General features: G+C 58.1%; 1 protein-coding gene across 4 annotated transcripts in view; it reads left to right on the top strand.

The window, feature by feature from the left end:
• The window catches only part of NFATC1 (nuclear factor of activated T cells 1), a 103,247-nt gene that overhangs the window by 25,490 nt on the left and 62,293 nt on the right, over window positions 1-15,464 (top strand). For all 4 annotated transcript variants that reach the window (XM_067698790.1, XM_067698786.1, XM_067698789.1 and 1 more), the window contains one exon: window positions 5,759-5,918. In XM_067698790.1, coding sequence (XP_067554891.1) covers window positions 5,759-5,918 — 160 coding nt within the window. The remainder of the gene's footprint in view (window positions 1-5,758; window positions 5,919-15,464) is intronic.

Genomic DNA, 15,464 nt, shown 5'->3' with positions numbered 1-15,464 from the left:
GGGCTCGGCAGGCCCCAGCCCGGGGCGCCTGGCACACTGCTCTGTCCCTGGCGTTCGCGGTTTTTCCTCGAACTGGTGCAGAATCGGGGCCCTGCTGGGATCTGGGTCCGAGTTTTGGCGGAGTGGTGCGTGCCGTTCCCTCAGGCGGGTTCTGGCGTCTCCGTGGTGGCAGCAGCGGCCGATGAAGTGGTTTACATGGGGAGGCCCGGGGTGAGCAGGTCCAGCCCGAGCCCCGCCCCGCTGGCCGTCGGGAGCCCAGAGGGGTGGTGGGGACGGAGTGAGGCTCTCCGGAGCCCTGAGCCCTGCGATGACCTTGTTTCTGAATCAGTGCGAATGGCCTCCGTCCGTCTGTGTCCCCGCGGTCAGCCGCGCTCCAGGCCAGGTCTCCTGTGCTGGAGAAACACGTCATTGGCAGGCTGCACCCGCGGAGACTGGCAGGTCGGTGGGTGTCCCTGGGTCCTGCTCAGGGCCGGGTTTGGCTGGTGTCGAGGCGTATGCAGGCGGCCGGCGGTGCCGAGGTCAGAGCTGCGGTCTCGTAAACACCTGCTCCGGGGCGGCACAGCTTTTGCTGAAGCGCGGGAGGCTGTCTGTGAAATCCTTTGTGTGCTGGAAAGACTGCCCCGGACTCGCGGGTACCCAGGGAAGCCCCGAGCAGGTGACCACAGTGGCCGGGCAGGGAGGAGGGGCCCCGGGCAGCTGGGGCAGGGCCTGGATGGGGGCGGGAGACACGGGCTGAGAGAAGTTCAGGTTCGTCTCGGGCTCTGCATGCCCGTGGGGAGGTGGGCTCCAGGCTCCAGGCCGTGAACTAAGCGTCAGAAAAGATCCTTCACCCTTTTCCCGCATGAAGGAAGCACAGAGATTCGATAGGACACGAAAGGCTTTCCGGTGGGAAGTGGATGGTGGCAGCAGCTCCAGGAGCAGGGGATTCAGATTGGGGCCCAGGGGGCTCCCCGATGGAGGTCGCGTGACTCCCTTCCTTGTGTCACACGAGCCGGCGTCCCCAGCCTGGAGGCCAGGGCCAGCCAGGCCAAGCCAGGCTGCTTAACACCTACTCACAGCGGGGCTCCTGGTGGCTCGGGGAGGCCATGGGCCTGGTCCACCCCTCGGCCCTGGGGGTGGGGTGATGGTGCCGGTGGTAACGGGTGGAAACCGCAGGCACTCAGCGCCGACGGGCACCAGCGTCGCTCCTCGGTGTGGGGGGGGCGGTGCGTGAGATGCGGCCTCCAGCCTCTTCTTCTTTAAACGGGAGCAAAAGGAACGTGATTCAGGTCCTTACGTGCCAAGTGCACAACAGCCATTTAGAAAAACCTTCTATTTGCAAGAATTCCAGACTCACAGAGAGTTGCAGAGAGATCTGTGTCCCCTTCAGCCAGGGTCCCCAGCAATGACAAGTTGATATTAAGGACAGTGGCCGTCATCCCGGAGTGGCCTTTGGAGACCCCGAAGGAGCCAGAGTTGGGGTGTGGGGGGCCTGGAGTCCCACGTTGCCATTAGTCAAACGCGTGTAAGAGGTCAGGGGACGTTTGAGAGGCCTGGAGACTTTCAGAGACGTTACCACTGGGGGTTCAGAGTGTTTCAGTTTATTGTTACCACGTGATGGGTGCGTGTTACAGCGTTACAGGAAGATGCAGCCTCAGAGCGCCCTTCCCTGTGTGGTTTGGCAAAGATTAAATCCATCGGGCCCTGTGTTGGCGAGGCCGTGCAGGGGACCTGACCCCCGGGAGGTGTCAGGAGCCCAAGTGTTCATGCTCTTTGACGGAGGCTGTGGGTCTGTGCTGAGGAAATGACCAGAAGGGCCACCAGGATCTCACGCTGGATGTTCACACCTCTGGTACTGATAAGAGCAGCAAATTGGGGGCAACCCACAAGTCCATCCACAGAGCACTGATCAGTCATCTGCAGGACAAGACGTGACGCTGAGATCAAACCATTTTTGAACAATGTGCTAAAATGCTCAACATGTGATCTTTACGTTAAAAGAGCCAGGGTATCACACTATATTTTATTTTGTTAAGATCTATCCCTTTTGTGTAAAAATACTTGCAGATATACGCCCAGCTGTGGAGGTAGTTTCTCTGGTTGATTATGAGATATATACGTGTGTGTGTGGAGAGAATGTAAGGTAGCTTCTGTTCGTACAGATCAGCGGGATCTTAGATTCGAATTGAACCGCATGTTGTCTTGGCTGCATTGAGTGTGGCTTTGTAAAAAATCCAGTTAAGTTGGAGGTGAGTTTGAAGTTATTCAGCAGCCCTGGGCTGAGGCCATGAGAGAACTCTCCTGATGTGGTCCCCGTGGCGGCTCCTCTCCGCGTCGCTGGTGACCCCCAGGAATGACACTCGGCTGCGGGGCCCGTGAGGGGGTTGGGCTGGGACAGCGCAGCCGTGACTCACCGTCCTCGCGGCAGGGGCCGCTGCGTCTTGGAACATTCTTTCCAGTCTTAGGCCTTTTCTCTGAATCAGAGATACATTTACAGTTTTTGTGGAGTTGCCAAACTCATGCTGAAAATGTCCAACCCCAAACAATAATTTAAATTGTCTGTATTACAATATTTATTTTGTGGACCATTCTAACCTTAAATTGTCTGTATTACAGTATTCATTTTGCGGACCATTCTAACTTTAAATTGTCTGTATTACAGTATTTATTTTGCGGACCATTCTAACTCGAAACTGCGCTCACACTGTGTTGCTGGCTTTGTCCGTGATTCAGGAGCCAATCATTTCCCCAGATCTATTCCTCTATGGCGTTCAAGTGCGGAGCGGCTCAGAAGTTGCTTGCCCTGCGCAGACGGCGAGGGATTGCACTTTCCATCCTTCCTTTGCTTCTCTTTCCGTCGCACACTCTCGTTTTTTAATTTCCTGGGAGTCAGATGAACCTAACTTTTATTTTGTTTCTCATTTGTTTCTTTTCTATTTACAGCAGAGGACAGTGTTTTCACTTAGATCAACAGTATGTATAAGATAACAGAACAGATTAGTACGTTGGATATTCTAAACGGAGATGTGGTCCGCTCCCTCCGGGCGGGGTGTGCTGAGCTGGGCGGTTTGTCTGGGGGTCGGGGCAGCTCCCGTAAGATGCTAGTTACCGAGGGCTGGCCTCGCGCTCGAAGCCCGTGGCTCGCTGGTCCTTCGTCCTGGCGGTGTGGCCGCATGTGTCGCTGATAACACGTCAAGAAAGTGCTTCTGCGCACCACAGCCCGGGAGACTGCTAGACGCACCGCGGGGCGTCGCCCGCCAGGAAAACTCCCATTCGATTCTGTTTAGCGTTTCTCAGAAGCCACCTGGCATTGGGGGCGGGGCGGGGGGCTCCTGCGCTCAGCCCGTGACTTGGGCGTTTCCCTAGTCTGGGCATCTCGGAATCTCTGCGCACACACGTGTCCCTCCCGTTCTTCTTGGTCACATCGTCTTGAGTTTTCCGAGGCTGTACTTAGTGAGAACCGGGGGGTGGGGGGCATCTTGTTGACATGGAATCAACATGTAGACAGCAGACGGGGGCCCGGCGGGTGGGCGATGAGCATCCCACCCGCCTGCGGTCTCGCTTCCTGAAGAAATCTGGGTTTAGGTTGGCCATTGAATAGAGGGTTTTCAAGTGCAAGTTGGTCCTGGAATCTGACATGTAGTCTGGAGGAGGGGCTTCCCAGGGTTGGAAGGCCTCCCATGCAGACGGTGATTTTAGGGCCCAGCAGGGTGGACACGGGGGCTGAGGGACACACTCCAAAGCCGCCTCCGTGCCTGCACGGAGGTCCTGGCCCCTGGGGGGCGCTGGTCTTCCCCACCTCCACTGGCGTCTGACTGTTGGACACGCCCACTTCACTGTATCTGCGGTGGATTCCAGTTAGGATTTTAAATTTCTCGCTGCGTCGACACAGATGCAGCCTCTTCTCACGTTAGAGCCTTTGATTTGCTGCTCGACGGTTGAGCTCAGGCCCACTGGGAGGCCCGTCCGCCCGGGTGGCATCGGGGCTGGCGGTGTCCCTGGGACCCAGTGAACACTTTATAGTGGGGTGTGGTGTGCGTGGCCTGCGTCCCGCCAGGCTCTCAGCAGCGCCGTGTGCTCTCAGAGGAGCCCAGCGGGCGGGGCTGCAGAACCCGAGGGTGGACAGGGTGTCCGCAAAGCTGATTCAGCAGTAACTGCACGTGCGTGGCGAGATGATTCCGTTTCTGCCGTCACTAGAAAACCACGAATGCCCGGAAATATACTGTCCTTTCCAGGAGTATTTTGCACGTTTTTTAGAAATTACATGTTTGATTCCAATTCAAGCTGACTTCTGGGCTTTTTCTCCTTTCAAAAAGTACCTTTATTCTATCTATTGTTTTGTGTTTTAAAAATCACCCTGATTCATCGTCTGAGATGAGGCGGAGAGGCTGGGGGACGTTTCGGGGAAGTAGTGTACCGACTCCTTCCAGGCTGAGACGCCACGAGCGCTGCGTCCGTGTGTCTGGGCCTCTAAACAAAACCCACCCTTCCCAGCCACCTGTCCCAAACAAGCCGCCGGCACGCACGGTCTCTGCTGCATGCGCGGAGACGGACACGTCAGCGACAGGCGGAGCGGGGCGAGGGGACAGTGGCGCCCAGACGGCGGAGACTCTGGGAGCAAGGGCACCTTCAGCGCCGTGTGTGGAGGGCGAGACCTGGGCGCCTCCCGTCCACCCCTGCGGGGGCAGGGGGTCCTCACACTGCCCCCGCTCTGCAGCCCTCCTGGCCGGCCCGGGCTTGGCTTCCAGACACTCTGAGGTCTGACGAGCAGCATCTCTGTTGGGTCAGGTTCTGCATCCGAGAGGGGAGAGGGAGAGGCTGTCACCGTGGGGACCAAAGCCACCCCACCCCCACTGGGCGCTCGTTGTAGGAAGGCAGTGGGTGGGCCAGACCCCAGCTCCTGTGAGGGCCTGGCGGCCTCTGCCTGTGGACTGTGGCTTTTGGCGTCAGCCTTTTGTCTTTTTACAGGGCAGGACCCTGAAGCATGTTCTGTAGGGAGAGCAGGACCTTTGGCCTCACGTGGACCTGGTTTCAGGTGGCAAATGGCCTCCATCTCCCGTCTGTGCAGTGAGACTGTCAGTGCCCCAGAGATCTGAGCTTGTCGTGGGCCTCGTGGACCCCTCAGGCAGGGCCCGGCTCACTCCCCTCTCCCCTCTTCAGCCTCCAAGTGACAAACCCGCCTTGCAAATCTGCCCTGGGCCCCAGGGCCGCTCCCTTGGTTCTGTGGTCTTTGTCTGCAGCTCACTCGTGCCCTGGGTGGGCGGCTGCCCAGTTGTCGTGCACGGAGCACGGGATGTAGGGGGCTGGGTGAGATTGCCGCAACCCCGCCATTTTATCAGGGGCCTGGCGGCACCCCCGACGGTTCACTCCTGCCCGCAGCCAGCGCGCGTGGGACACAGGGGAGGGGAGCCAGGCCGCCCAGTTCTGAGGCCAGGCTGATAGAACTGTGATTCTGAAAAGGTCTTTAATTCTGGAACCTATCTTATTAGGGAGGTTAAATAATTCATAGGCCTATCGTGAAGGAAGGAAAATATTTTAAGGTCGTGTGGGAAAATGTTTCCATCTTATTCAGAAGCTCGTCATGAAGGCCTGACAAGGCTCTGGGCGTCCATCACGATCGGGTTGCCATTGGCTGTGTCAGGCCGTTATCCTTATCGATGGGAATTTCAGATACAAGCCCGGCAGGATGAGCTACTTCCCAGGGCCCCAGGGTCTTAGGTGGGTCTGTGGTCTGCGGGAAGCGTGGCATGAATGTTTAATGCTCTGTGTTCCATTTCAGCCCGTCTCTCCCTGCCCTCGACTGGCAGCTGCCGTCACACTCAGGACCATACGAGCTGAGGATCGAGGTGCAGCCCAAGTCCCACCACAGAGCTCATTACGAGACGGAGGGGAGCCGCGGGGCCGTGAAGGCGTTGGCCGGAGGACACCCCAGTGTGCAGGTATCCGCTCTGCTCTGACCCCAGGTCCTGTCCCTGCTGCAGGGGCAGCAGCTGGGGCTGGTTTAATCCAAAGGCCACTTTGCGGTAACAGCTAACAGCGCCTTTCATTTTCTGTCTTTTTTTAAAATATTCTCATCTCCCAACCAGTTTAGCTAAATATTTTATGCACAGTCAAGCCCCAGTTTTCTCCTCGATACATGGAGTGGTACAATGGTACAATATACAATGGCATAGAGGTGCCAAGCCCTGCTTGCCTCTGGCGCTCACAGACCAGCTGCACTCGTGACACCTGAGGCTCCTCTTCGGTGGGACTGCTGGGGGAGCGGGCGATACCCTGAAGATCGTGGGGGCGTGACCAGCCCGGCAGGGTTGGGGGGACTCCCCTGGAGGGTGTTGCCAGCAAGCCTTTACTCAACGAGGAGGCAGAATGGCTGTAGCTTTTGCTTGTGTCTCCTGGTGGGTAACTGAGGGGACCTCGGTACAGCCCGGCTACTGCTTTGTCCCGGTGGACAATGCCCTTTATCCCCATGTGTCCCTGAGCAGTCATGTTCCACTCAGAACAGATGGGAAAGAGGGAAGAGAGAAGCCAAGGGGAGACAGTGTGTCCAGGAAGATGCCCTGGGCCACCTTGAGGGTCCATCTCGCTGCCTGGATGGTGGCCAGTGGGCAGTGTGGCCTGGGGGCTGCTGTCTAGACCTCTCAGTAGACTTGACCTTGGTGCTATTTCGTTTGAAGGTGTCCTGGAATAGGAAAATTTAAAAGAAAAGAAATACACCTTTGAAATAAAAGGGCTTTATTTTTGAGGACCTTTTCTTTAACAAATCTGTAGAAATAAGTGTTCAGGGTTATTAGAACCAAGGACTGAAGCTTCTGCTGAGAAGCTCCCCCTCGATTTCTAACCCAGCTGCATTTTGTCCATCGTTCCTGCTGCAGACGTTCCACAGCGTACACCACACGCTGGGTGCCGTGCACGCCACACACGGACGGGCAGAGGACTCCTCCTGGCGCCCCTGCTCTGGGGAGAGTCAGAGAATCGAATCCAGGGGCCCTCTGCCCTCTCCAGCCCCAAGGGGAATGGAGCCCACCTCTGCCCAGCCCTCTGCTCAGAATTAACCCCATCCCCCAGATCACAGATGGGGACAGATGGGAAGAGCGTGCAGCCCTGCTCTGCCCGCAGCCGCTGTTCCCCTCCTGCGTTGGCCGTGGCCGCCCACCTCCTGGGGCTGCTTCCCCAAATGTGGCCACCATCCTTGTAGCACGTCTCCCCACGGCCGTCAACAGAGCCTCGACCAAGGTCTCCTTGGGCCACGTTAAGATTTGTCCAAGGCAGCGAAGTCCGTCTGCACGGCTGCTGCCTCTGGTTTGGGGTTTTCAGAGGCTACTTTTAAAGACTCCATCCTTTCCTCTCTGAAGCCTTGGACCCTTTGAGGCGGTGGTTCCCAAAGTAAGCCTGCCCCGGGTCCCTTAGAGATGCGATTTTCTGGCCCACGCGCCCCACTGGGCCCTGGAGTGCCGGCTGGGACCCGCCACTTTGCTTCTCAGCTGGGGACAGGAGGAGCGGGGACCTGCCGTGGGGTGTCGGGGCCGGGGCAGCATCGGGGAGGGGCTGCTCCGGCCTCATGGGGAGCCGGCGGGGCTCTGTCGGTGTGGCTCCGGGTGCCACTCCCCAGCCTCACACACCCCGGGGGAGATGGGTGTACGTGGCGTCAGAGTCAACGTGCTCAGAGCTGGTGTCCAGGCCGCGCCCGCCATCCCAAACCCGTCGCTCCCCTCCAGCCCAGGAGGTAAAGGTGAGCTCGCGGACAGGCTGTCCTGCAGGCGTTGGCGTTTGGTCACACGTGTCACCTCATCAGCCCAGCGTCTCCCACCAGACCCCTGTGATGTGACCTGTGACCGTCCCCTTGGACGTGAGCTTGCCCTCTTGCCCCGGAACTGCAGCCGTACGGCGCTGATGGAGACAGTTCTCCCCCGTCTAGCTACGCCCCCGCCTGTCCAGTCCGCTCCCCAACCCCGTCATTTAGGGAATGGTGCAAGCCGAAGGGGAAGCAGCAGGGCACCCCGTGTTTGTATTTGATTCCATTTAGATAAATAAAAATAAAGCTTGCGAGGGCAGGAGGGCGCAGACAAGTGCCGGTCCGCCAACGCGGCGTTCAGGGCCTGGAGTTCGCGGGGTGACGTTAGGGCGACATCGGAGGCTGTGCGCTCGACGCCGGTTAATACCCACTTGGTATTGGTTGGCCACTTGACTTGGGAAACGCAGAGCGGGCTCAGCAGCGCCCAGCTGCCGGCGGCCCTTTCAGATCCCCTCCGGGCGGAGGCAGGTCGGATAACGCCTGCGCTTAGCCAAGTCCATGAACGGTGTTTAAGTCCCTTCCTGCTGCGGTTTCCACTGGAAGAAAGTACGTTGCTGCTGAATGGAAAAGACATTACAAAGGTGAGGAAGTAGGCTGTTCAATAAGGAGAAATTAAAATAAAGCAGCAGAGAAATAATGGCCCAAAGCCCCCGTTTCTTGTCAATTACATTGGCGGGGGGCGCTGGCCCTGGAGGGCGGGGAGCCCTGTGCCACGTGGACACTCCTGTCGTGAGATGCAAAGCGCGGGGCTGAGGCCCTGAGCGAGGGCCGTCCCTGTCCTTCGCCTGGTGGCTGTGGCCCTGGGGACGAGGGTGTGCCCCGCCTCTTCTGGGAGCCCAAGGAACCCACCCCCTGCAGGGTCCCAGCGCCGTGCTCCCATTCCCACCGGGCAGGTGTCTTGGGCGCAGGGCGGTGTTGATCTCTCAGTGTCGAGGAGATGGAGAGGACTGAGACTTGCGGAGGAATTCTGAAACTTGAAACCGCATTGGAAATACCTTAAGAGTGAATCCTCCAAAATTATTTCGAGTTCAGTGATGGCAGGATGGGAGAGGCTGCTTCTGGGTTTAAGCAGAATGAAGGCCCCTCCCCCTGCTGCACAGCTGAACCGCGAGAGGAAGCCAGGCCCAACAGAAATGTCAGCCTCTATCAGCATTCCTCCTGCAAGAGGGTTAGGACTGGAGACTTCTCTGATCTGTCTGCGGTAGAGGGAGTCTGTGTGCAAGGTGACGTGAGCAGGTAAAAAGAGGGGCTTTGGGGTTTGTTTTCTTTTTCAGTTAGTGGAGCACAAACTGGATAAAAATAGAATTTGCACACAATTGTAAAACAGATGAAAACAGAAAGCTCTCAGTTGCCGTGAAAGCCCAGTAACCACAGGGTTTTATTCTGCGCTGCGAGTTATTTTAGCACATCCTCCGACACTGCGGCTCCCCGGAGCTCGGCCGCAGGCTGGTCCACATGCTGGGGAGACAGCCGCTCCCACTGGCCGTTCTGCGGTCGGCTGGTCAGAGGGAAGCCGGGTTTTGGTTCTGGGGCACCCAGGCCGTCCCTCGGAGCCGCTGTCACATGGAGCTCAGAGGAGGCCTGCACCCGGGGCTTTTGCTGCCCTCCTAGGACAGCCAGCTCATCGACTTGCTTCTGCATCCCCAAGCTTGTCGTGAAGTCAGGGGCAGTGGCCTTGTGTAGGACAGGCCCTGCCAGGCCCAGGGAGGACTCCTGCATTTCCCGAGCACCCAAGACGCAGGGGGAGCTGCCTCCACCTCCGCGGCCCCTCCTCTGAGTCTAGGAGACGCGACGAAATGCAGAACCTTCTTTCCAGGCAGAATCAGGCTGCAATTTCAGATTAGGAAAGGACCTTGCATTCACGTGGTCTTGTCCCCGTTTTCATTTGGGGACACAGATGTGTACGGGGCTCGCCCAGCATCGTTCGGGGGCTGGTGCCGGGAGTGAGCGTTCCAGACCGTCCACCACCCAGACTCTCCAGAGTCCTTGACGGCCCTGGTGGGTGTGCCCGGCGGGCGCGTCTGGGCCCCCGAGGCTGCTGTGACGGCCCTGTCGGGTGCGGGCTGGAGCTGGGCGGGCTGGAGCTGGGTGGGTGCGGGCCGTCCTCCTCGAGGCCCCCGGCTCCACCGGCGGGTGTGCGTGTGATGCGGCCACAGCGAGCGCCAGGGGCCCCGGGTCTGCGCTGGCCTCTGCTGACTTTGTAATGATGGGACCAGGGAGGAAGGGAGTGTGGGTTTCCCTGAACTTTAAAATCGTACCTTTTACCCTACTGCCAAAGGATTCAGACACACGCAGAATCCTCCCGGGCGGGAGGCATCCAGCTGGGGGCAGGGTGGAGTGTCCTGGCTCCCAGCGCCCAGGGCCCCTCTTGTCATCGGTCCAGACCTTCTGCCACCAGCGCCCCGCGTGTGTGTGTAAATCCATGGGCCGCTCTCTGGTTTAAGATGCAGGAGCCCCGAGAGCTTCCGACGGGGATGCAAAGGCCTTCCCCAGCGGTGCCGGCAGGACAGACCGACCCGGAGCCGTCGGAGTGGGGGCTTCACACCGTTGTTCTGTGTCTCCTGAGCTGCAGGGCTCACAGCGGCTCTCCGGTGGGATGAGTGCAGGGCCCCTTCGCCCCGGGGCCAGGTGTTCTGGGTGCGTCTGGGGCCTCCCTTCCGTCCAGTCTCCCAGCCCATCCTGCTGGCACCCCGCCCCGCGTCCGCGCCCAGCGCCTGGACGGCAGCCGCAGCTGGTTCCCTGCCGTTGCCGTCAGTGGGTCTGGGCTGAGGAGGGAGAGTCCCCCACCTTCTCCCTGGGGAGGGAGAGCAGAGAGCCGTCGGGCTGTGTGTTTTTGCTAACTCAGAGTGTGCATCCCCAAAGGGGTCCCTGTGTCCCCTCTGCCTCCGCAGAGAAAACTGCAGCTCCAGGAGGCCGTTTCTGTGCACTTCGTTTTTCTGCTTTTCTTTCCTGCTGTGTCCCCGGCTCCCTTCTACCCTCCTGGGCTGTTGACCAGGCCTGGCCGTCACTCTTCCCTGCCCGCTGCGCTGCATCCCTGGTCCCCTGTCCCGAGAGCAGAGGTCCCTTCCGGGAAGGTCCCCGGTTCCTGCCGCCCCATGGGGGCTGGGGGAGTGAGCTGGGGGTCGTCACGATCTCTGACCCAGGGGTCAAAGGATGAAGCTCTGTTTACCCAGTTACCAAAATAACCTGCTCGATAGCATCTAGCCCGTCACACAGGAGGCCAGGCCTGTGTGAATAATTGATAGGTCGCAGAAACGTGAGACTCGGCGGAGGCCTGTCAATTCCTGAGCAGCGCTTTAGGTTTGTAATTTGTGTTCCTGTCAGTTATGAGTGGCCAGTGTAACCCCCGTCAGGCCGGGTGGCTGGCCCAGGCAGTGGGGGCCGGGGGGCCGGGCTGGCCCGAGGGGGTCGCGGCCCCGGCCTGGTGCCCTGCGTGGTGCAGGGGCCTCTCCTGGGCTCGGCTTTGAGGCCCGCGTTCGCCGCCGTAGGCCAGGGCAGGTATTTTTTCTACCATGTAGGACGTCCGAGCTGACGCCGAGGAAGGAGCACGCCAGGAGCCAGCCACTCTTTCCAGGTCGCTACAGTCAGCCGGCCGGCTGCTATCACTTTTCATTTCCTGTGGCACCCCGCACCCCTGGGTCCAGAAGCGTCAGCCTTTCAAGCAGCAGGCTTCCTGGGGGTGTCTGAGTGCTGCGGACACACGGCAGTGCTTTCTTTCATCTGGCGTCGCGGCATGTTCTGTTCTACCCAAAGCTTTGCTCCATTCTTTCTTACGGAAACCGGGTTGAGACAGGATCGTTAACCTGGAAGCCAAGGCTTTCACAAAAGCCAGAGAAATAGATGCTACTGGAAGAAATTCCTTGGGCCCAGTGAGGAGCTGAGGGTCAGAACTGCCCTATAGCAGCAGCCCTGCACCAGCCCAGACCCCACCCCCTACCCCAGGAGCTGAGACAGCGCTCGGACGCAGGTCTGACCCTAGCCCGGACCCCGGTCGTCCGGCAGCCAAACGCCGCTGACCTGCCCGTGGGGCGGATTAATCTTTCATGGGGCAGCTGGGCAGCGGACAGCTGCCCTCTGCTCTTCCAGCAGCGTCCGGGCAGGTGGCCGTTTCCCTCTGGGCCGGCTGCGCACACAGGCCTGGACGGTCTCACTCTTTGTAGACACACCTGTGTCGCGGGAGCCGCTGCCATTGTTCCCACGACACAGTGGGCTCTGCGGAAGCTCAGGGCACCGAGCGGGGGGTTTGCCATTTACGTTCCTGCCAAAGCAGAGAGGTGCCTGTGCCTGCGTGGTCTCGGTGAGGCGTTCAGTGGAGTCGTTGCCAGTGATAATAATTAATAGGAAACATAGCTGGGATCTTGCTGCTGTCTGCTGACACGTGGCACAGACACTCGATCTCAGGTACAGCACATTGGCTTTTAAACACCTGTTTTAGAGTTTCATTGGGCAACAGAACTGAGGACAGCACAGTTCAAGTTTTCCTGCAGCCGATACAGTCACTGGGGGATAAAGTCCGCGAGTAGCTCAGCAGTGGAAACCTTTTCAGAGCAATAAACAACATCGTCAGCCTCCAAAAATCTTCTAATTCAAGAGTTTTGGCTTCTGTGTTCCAGGCTGCGGGAATTCTAGAATAAAAGTCGCCTCGGGCACAGAACCCCTGATGACTTTCCGTAATTCTGCTGTGCTTTCTGCATTATCCCAGGATGTTTTCCTGATGTCTTTTGAGGGCGGAGCCACGTGCCGGACCGTTTCAGTTCAGAGCTATGCGTCGGCACTCCGGCCCCATCGCAGCTGTCAGAACACTCACACGAGGTGCAGGTGGGGGGGGGGGGCTGCCAGACGGTGTAACGGAGATAATGGTGAGAAACCACTGTCTTTGATAAAAATGACAAAATAGGAAAATCCGTGGCCCTGGCCGGCCCTCCCCTCTCACTGGGGGCTCCATGGTCTCCTGGGGGCCGCACCACGGGCGGCTGAGACAGATGCCCAGTGCCCTCGGCTGGGGGGTGGCCCGGTGGGAGATCCCCGCCTCGTTTGCTTCGGGGCCGGGTCTCCCTCCCGCTGGCAGCCCCCGGCCTGCTGCCCCGTGCAGAACCCTGTCCTTCGCCTTCGGGCCAAGCTCTCCCCAGGGAGGGTCTTCCGGGCGTCGTCCTCCTGGGGCACCGCCCAGCACAGGGACGTAGGGAGGTGCGCCCGCTGCGCGGCCTGCCCTCCGTGGGCAGAAGGAGGACGAGAGCCACGGAGGGCACGCCGGCCCGAGCTCTGGGGCCCAGTGTCTACGCCCGGCTCGCAGGTGGGTGGCTCCCGGCAGCGACCCCGTGTCTAGGTCCTCCTGGGCACCCCTTCCTGCTGTGCTTTGCAGACGGCTCTGTCTCCGGGGGGCGCTCTGGATTTGGGGTGTGCTGGCTCCCTGAGCGCTGCCCCTGCCCCGCACGCAGCTGGGGAGCCGCGAGCACCCCGTCTGCACACTCGAGGGTGGGGCGGCGTGGCCCCAGTCTCCTTCTCCTGCACGGGACACTGGGCTCTGGTCAGCACAGATAGCCAGCTCGGCCCTGCTGTGGGCCGGGCCCCGCCCAGCGGGACTCATGATCGTGCCGTGGCTGGCGGTGGTGGCCGCCCCTCAGCAGCAGCTGGTGCCAGGGCAGGGCTGGCCCGACGGCAGGCCAGTGACCGTCGCGTGGGCATGTGGGTGTCTGGCAGGCAGCACCCTCGGCCCACACAGCGCCTCCGTCAGCCCTCGTCCGGGCCCTGCCCGAGGCCGCCCTTTGAGTGCTGGTGATAAACACCAAGGGCCAGGCCCTCTGCCCGCCCCGTATGCCTGAGGGGTGGCCACTGCCCCTGTCCGTCGTGCAGTGTTTCCAGTGAGTTCAGAGAGGCCGTCCCGGGGAAGGAGGGTTCGGGAGCACAGCCTTGGCCCTGCCCGCCTGAGGTCTGGTCTCCTGTGAGCTGACCGCATGCCCTGGGCCCGTCCTTCCTCCCGGGCCGGCGTGGGGTGGGGGGGCGGGCGGCGCCCCGTGGGGAAAGCTCTCCTGTGGTTTTGGAGACCAAAAGCTCACACGACGCAGTCTCTTAAGTCAATCCAGTACTGGGAAAGTTGGGGTTGAAAGAAGTGGAAGCAGCTTGTGCGCTGATTCTCTCCTTCCTGCAGAGCCCCTCTGGGTGTTGCGTGGATTCTCTCCTTCCTGCAGAGCCCCTCTGGGTGTTGCGTGGATTCTCTCCTTCCTGCAGAGCCCCTCTGGGTGTTGTGTAAAGATGCAGAGTTGACATCTGGGTTAACGCGTGATTTCCCTTTAAACCGCCTGCCGCGCTGTGCACGAGGATCTCTTGCTCGGTGTACGTTTGTCCCAGCTCAAAACGTACTGGAAAGTAATTTCCCTCAATTAACTGGTCCTTTGTACGACGCTCCTGCCACTGTGGGCTTGCGCTGTGGGAATTTCAGCACCGAGTAAATTTGGCGTCAGTCATTCCCTCTGCCCGTCATCCTGCCGTGCAAGTGCGAAGGTGAGCAGAGCAGCTAAAAACAAACATTTTTATGTGTAGGAAACTCACCAGGTCTTACACCTTGAAAATGGAATAGCACATTTTGTTTAGGTTGAAGCAAAGAGAGGTCATTGTTATGACAGGTAATTTTATTTTATTTTATTTTATTTTTGTGTGTGTGTGTGCGTTCAAAATACTGATTTATTTTAGGTGATGGGATGAAGGGTGATTGTTTCTTTTTTGCTTGTCTATCTACTTTTTTTTTTTTTTTTACATCTTTATTGGAGTATAGTTGCTTTACAATGGTGTGTTAGTTTCTGCTTTATAACAAAGTGAATCAGTTATACATATACATATGTCCCCATATCCCCTCCCTCTTGCGTCTCCCTCCCTCCCACCCTCCCTATCCCACCCCTCCAGGTGGTCACAAAGCACCAAGCTGATCTCCCTGTGCTATGCGGCTGCTTCCCACTAGCTAGCTATTTTACGTTTGGTAGTGTATATATGTCCATGCCACTCTCTCACTTCGTCACAGCTTACCCTTCCCCCTCCCCATATCCTCTAGTCCGTTCTCTAGTAGGTCTGTGTCTTTATTCCTGTCTTACCCCTAGGTTCTTCATGACTTTTTTTTTTCTTAAATTCCATATATATTTGTTAGCATACGGTATTTGTCTTTCTCTTTCTGACTTACTTCACTCTGTATGACAGACTCTAGGTCTATCCACCTCATTACAAATAGCTCAATTTCGTTTCTTTTTATGGCTGAGTAATATTCCATTGTATATATGTGCCACATCTTCTTTATCCATTCATCCGATGATGGACACTTAGGTTGCTTCCATGTCCTGGCTATCATAAATAGAGCTGCAATGACTATTGTTGTACATGACTCTTTTTGAATTATGGTTTTCTCAGGGTATATGCCCAGTAGTGGGATTGCTGGGTCATATGGTAGTTCTATTTGTAGTTTTTTAAGGAACCTCCATACTGTTCTCCATAGTGGCTGTACCAATTCACATTCCCACCAGCAGTGCAAGAGTGTTCCCTTTTCTCCACACCCTCTCCAGCATTTATTGTTTCTAGATATTTTGATGATGGCCATTCTGACCGGTGTGAGATGATATCTCATTGTATTTTATTTGCATTTCTCTAATGATTAATGATGTTAAGCATTCTTTCATGTGTTTGTTGGCAGTCTGTATATCTTCTTTGG

This window comes from Pseudorca crassidens, chromosome 12, assembly GCF_039906515.1.
Source record: "Pseudorca crassidens isolate mPseCra1 chromosome 12, mPseCra1.hap1, whole genome shotgun sequence".
Taxonomy (NCBI): domain Eukaryota; kingdom Metazoa; phylum Chordata; class Mammalia; order Artiodactyla; family Delphinidae; genus Pseudorca; species Pseudorca crassidens.
Note: the sequence above shows the minus strand (reverse complement) of the source record. Positions and strands in the feature narration are given on the sequence as shown.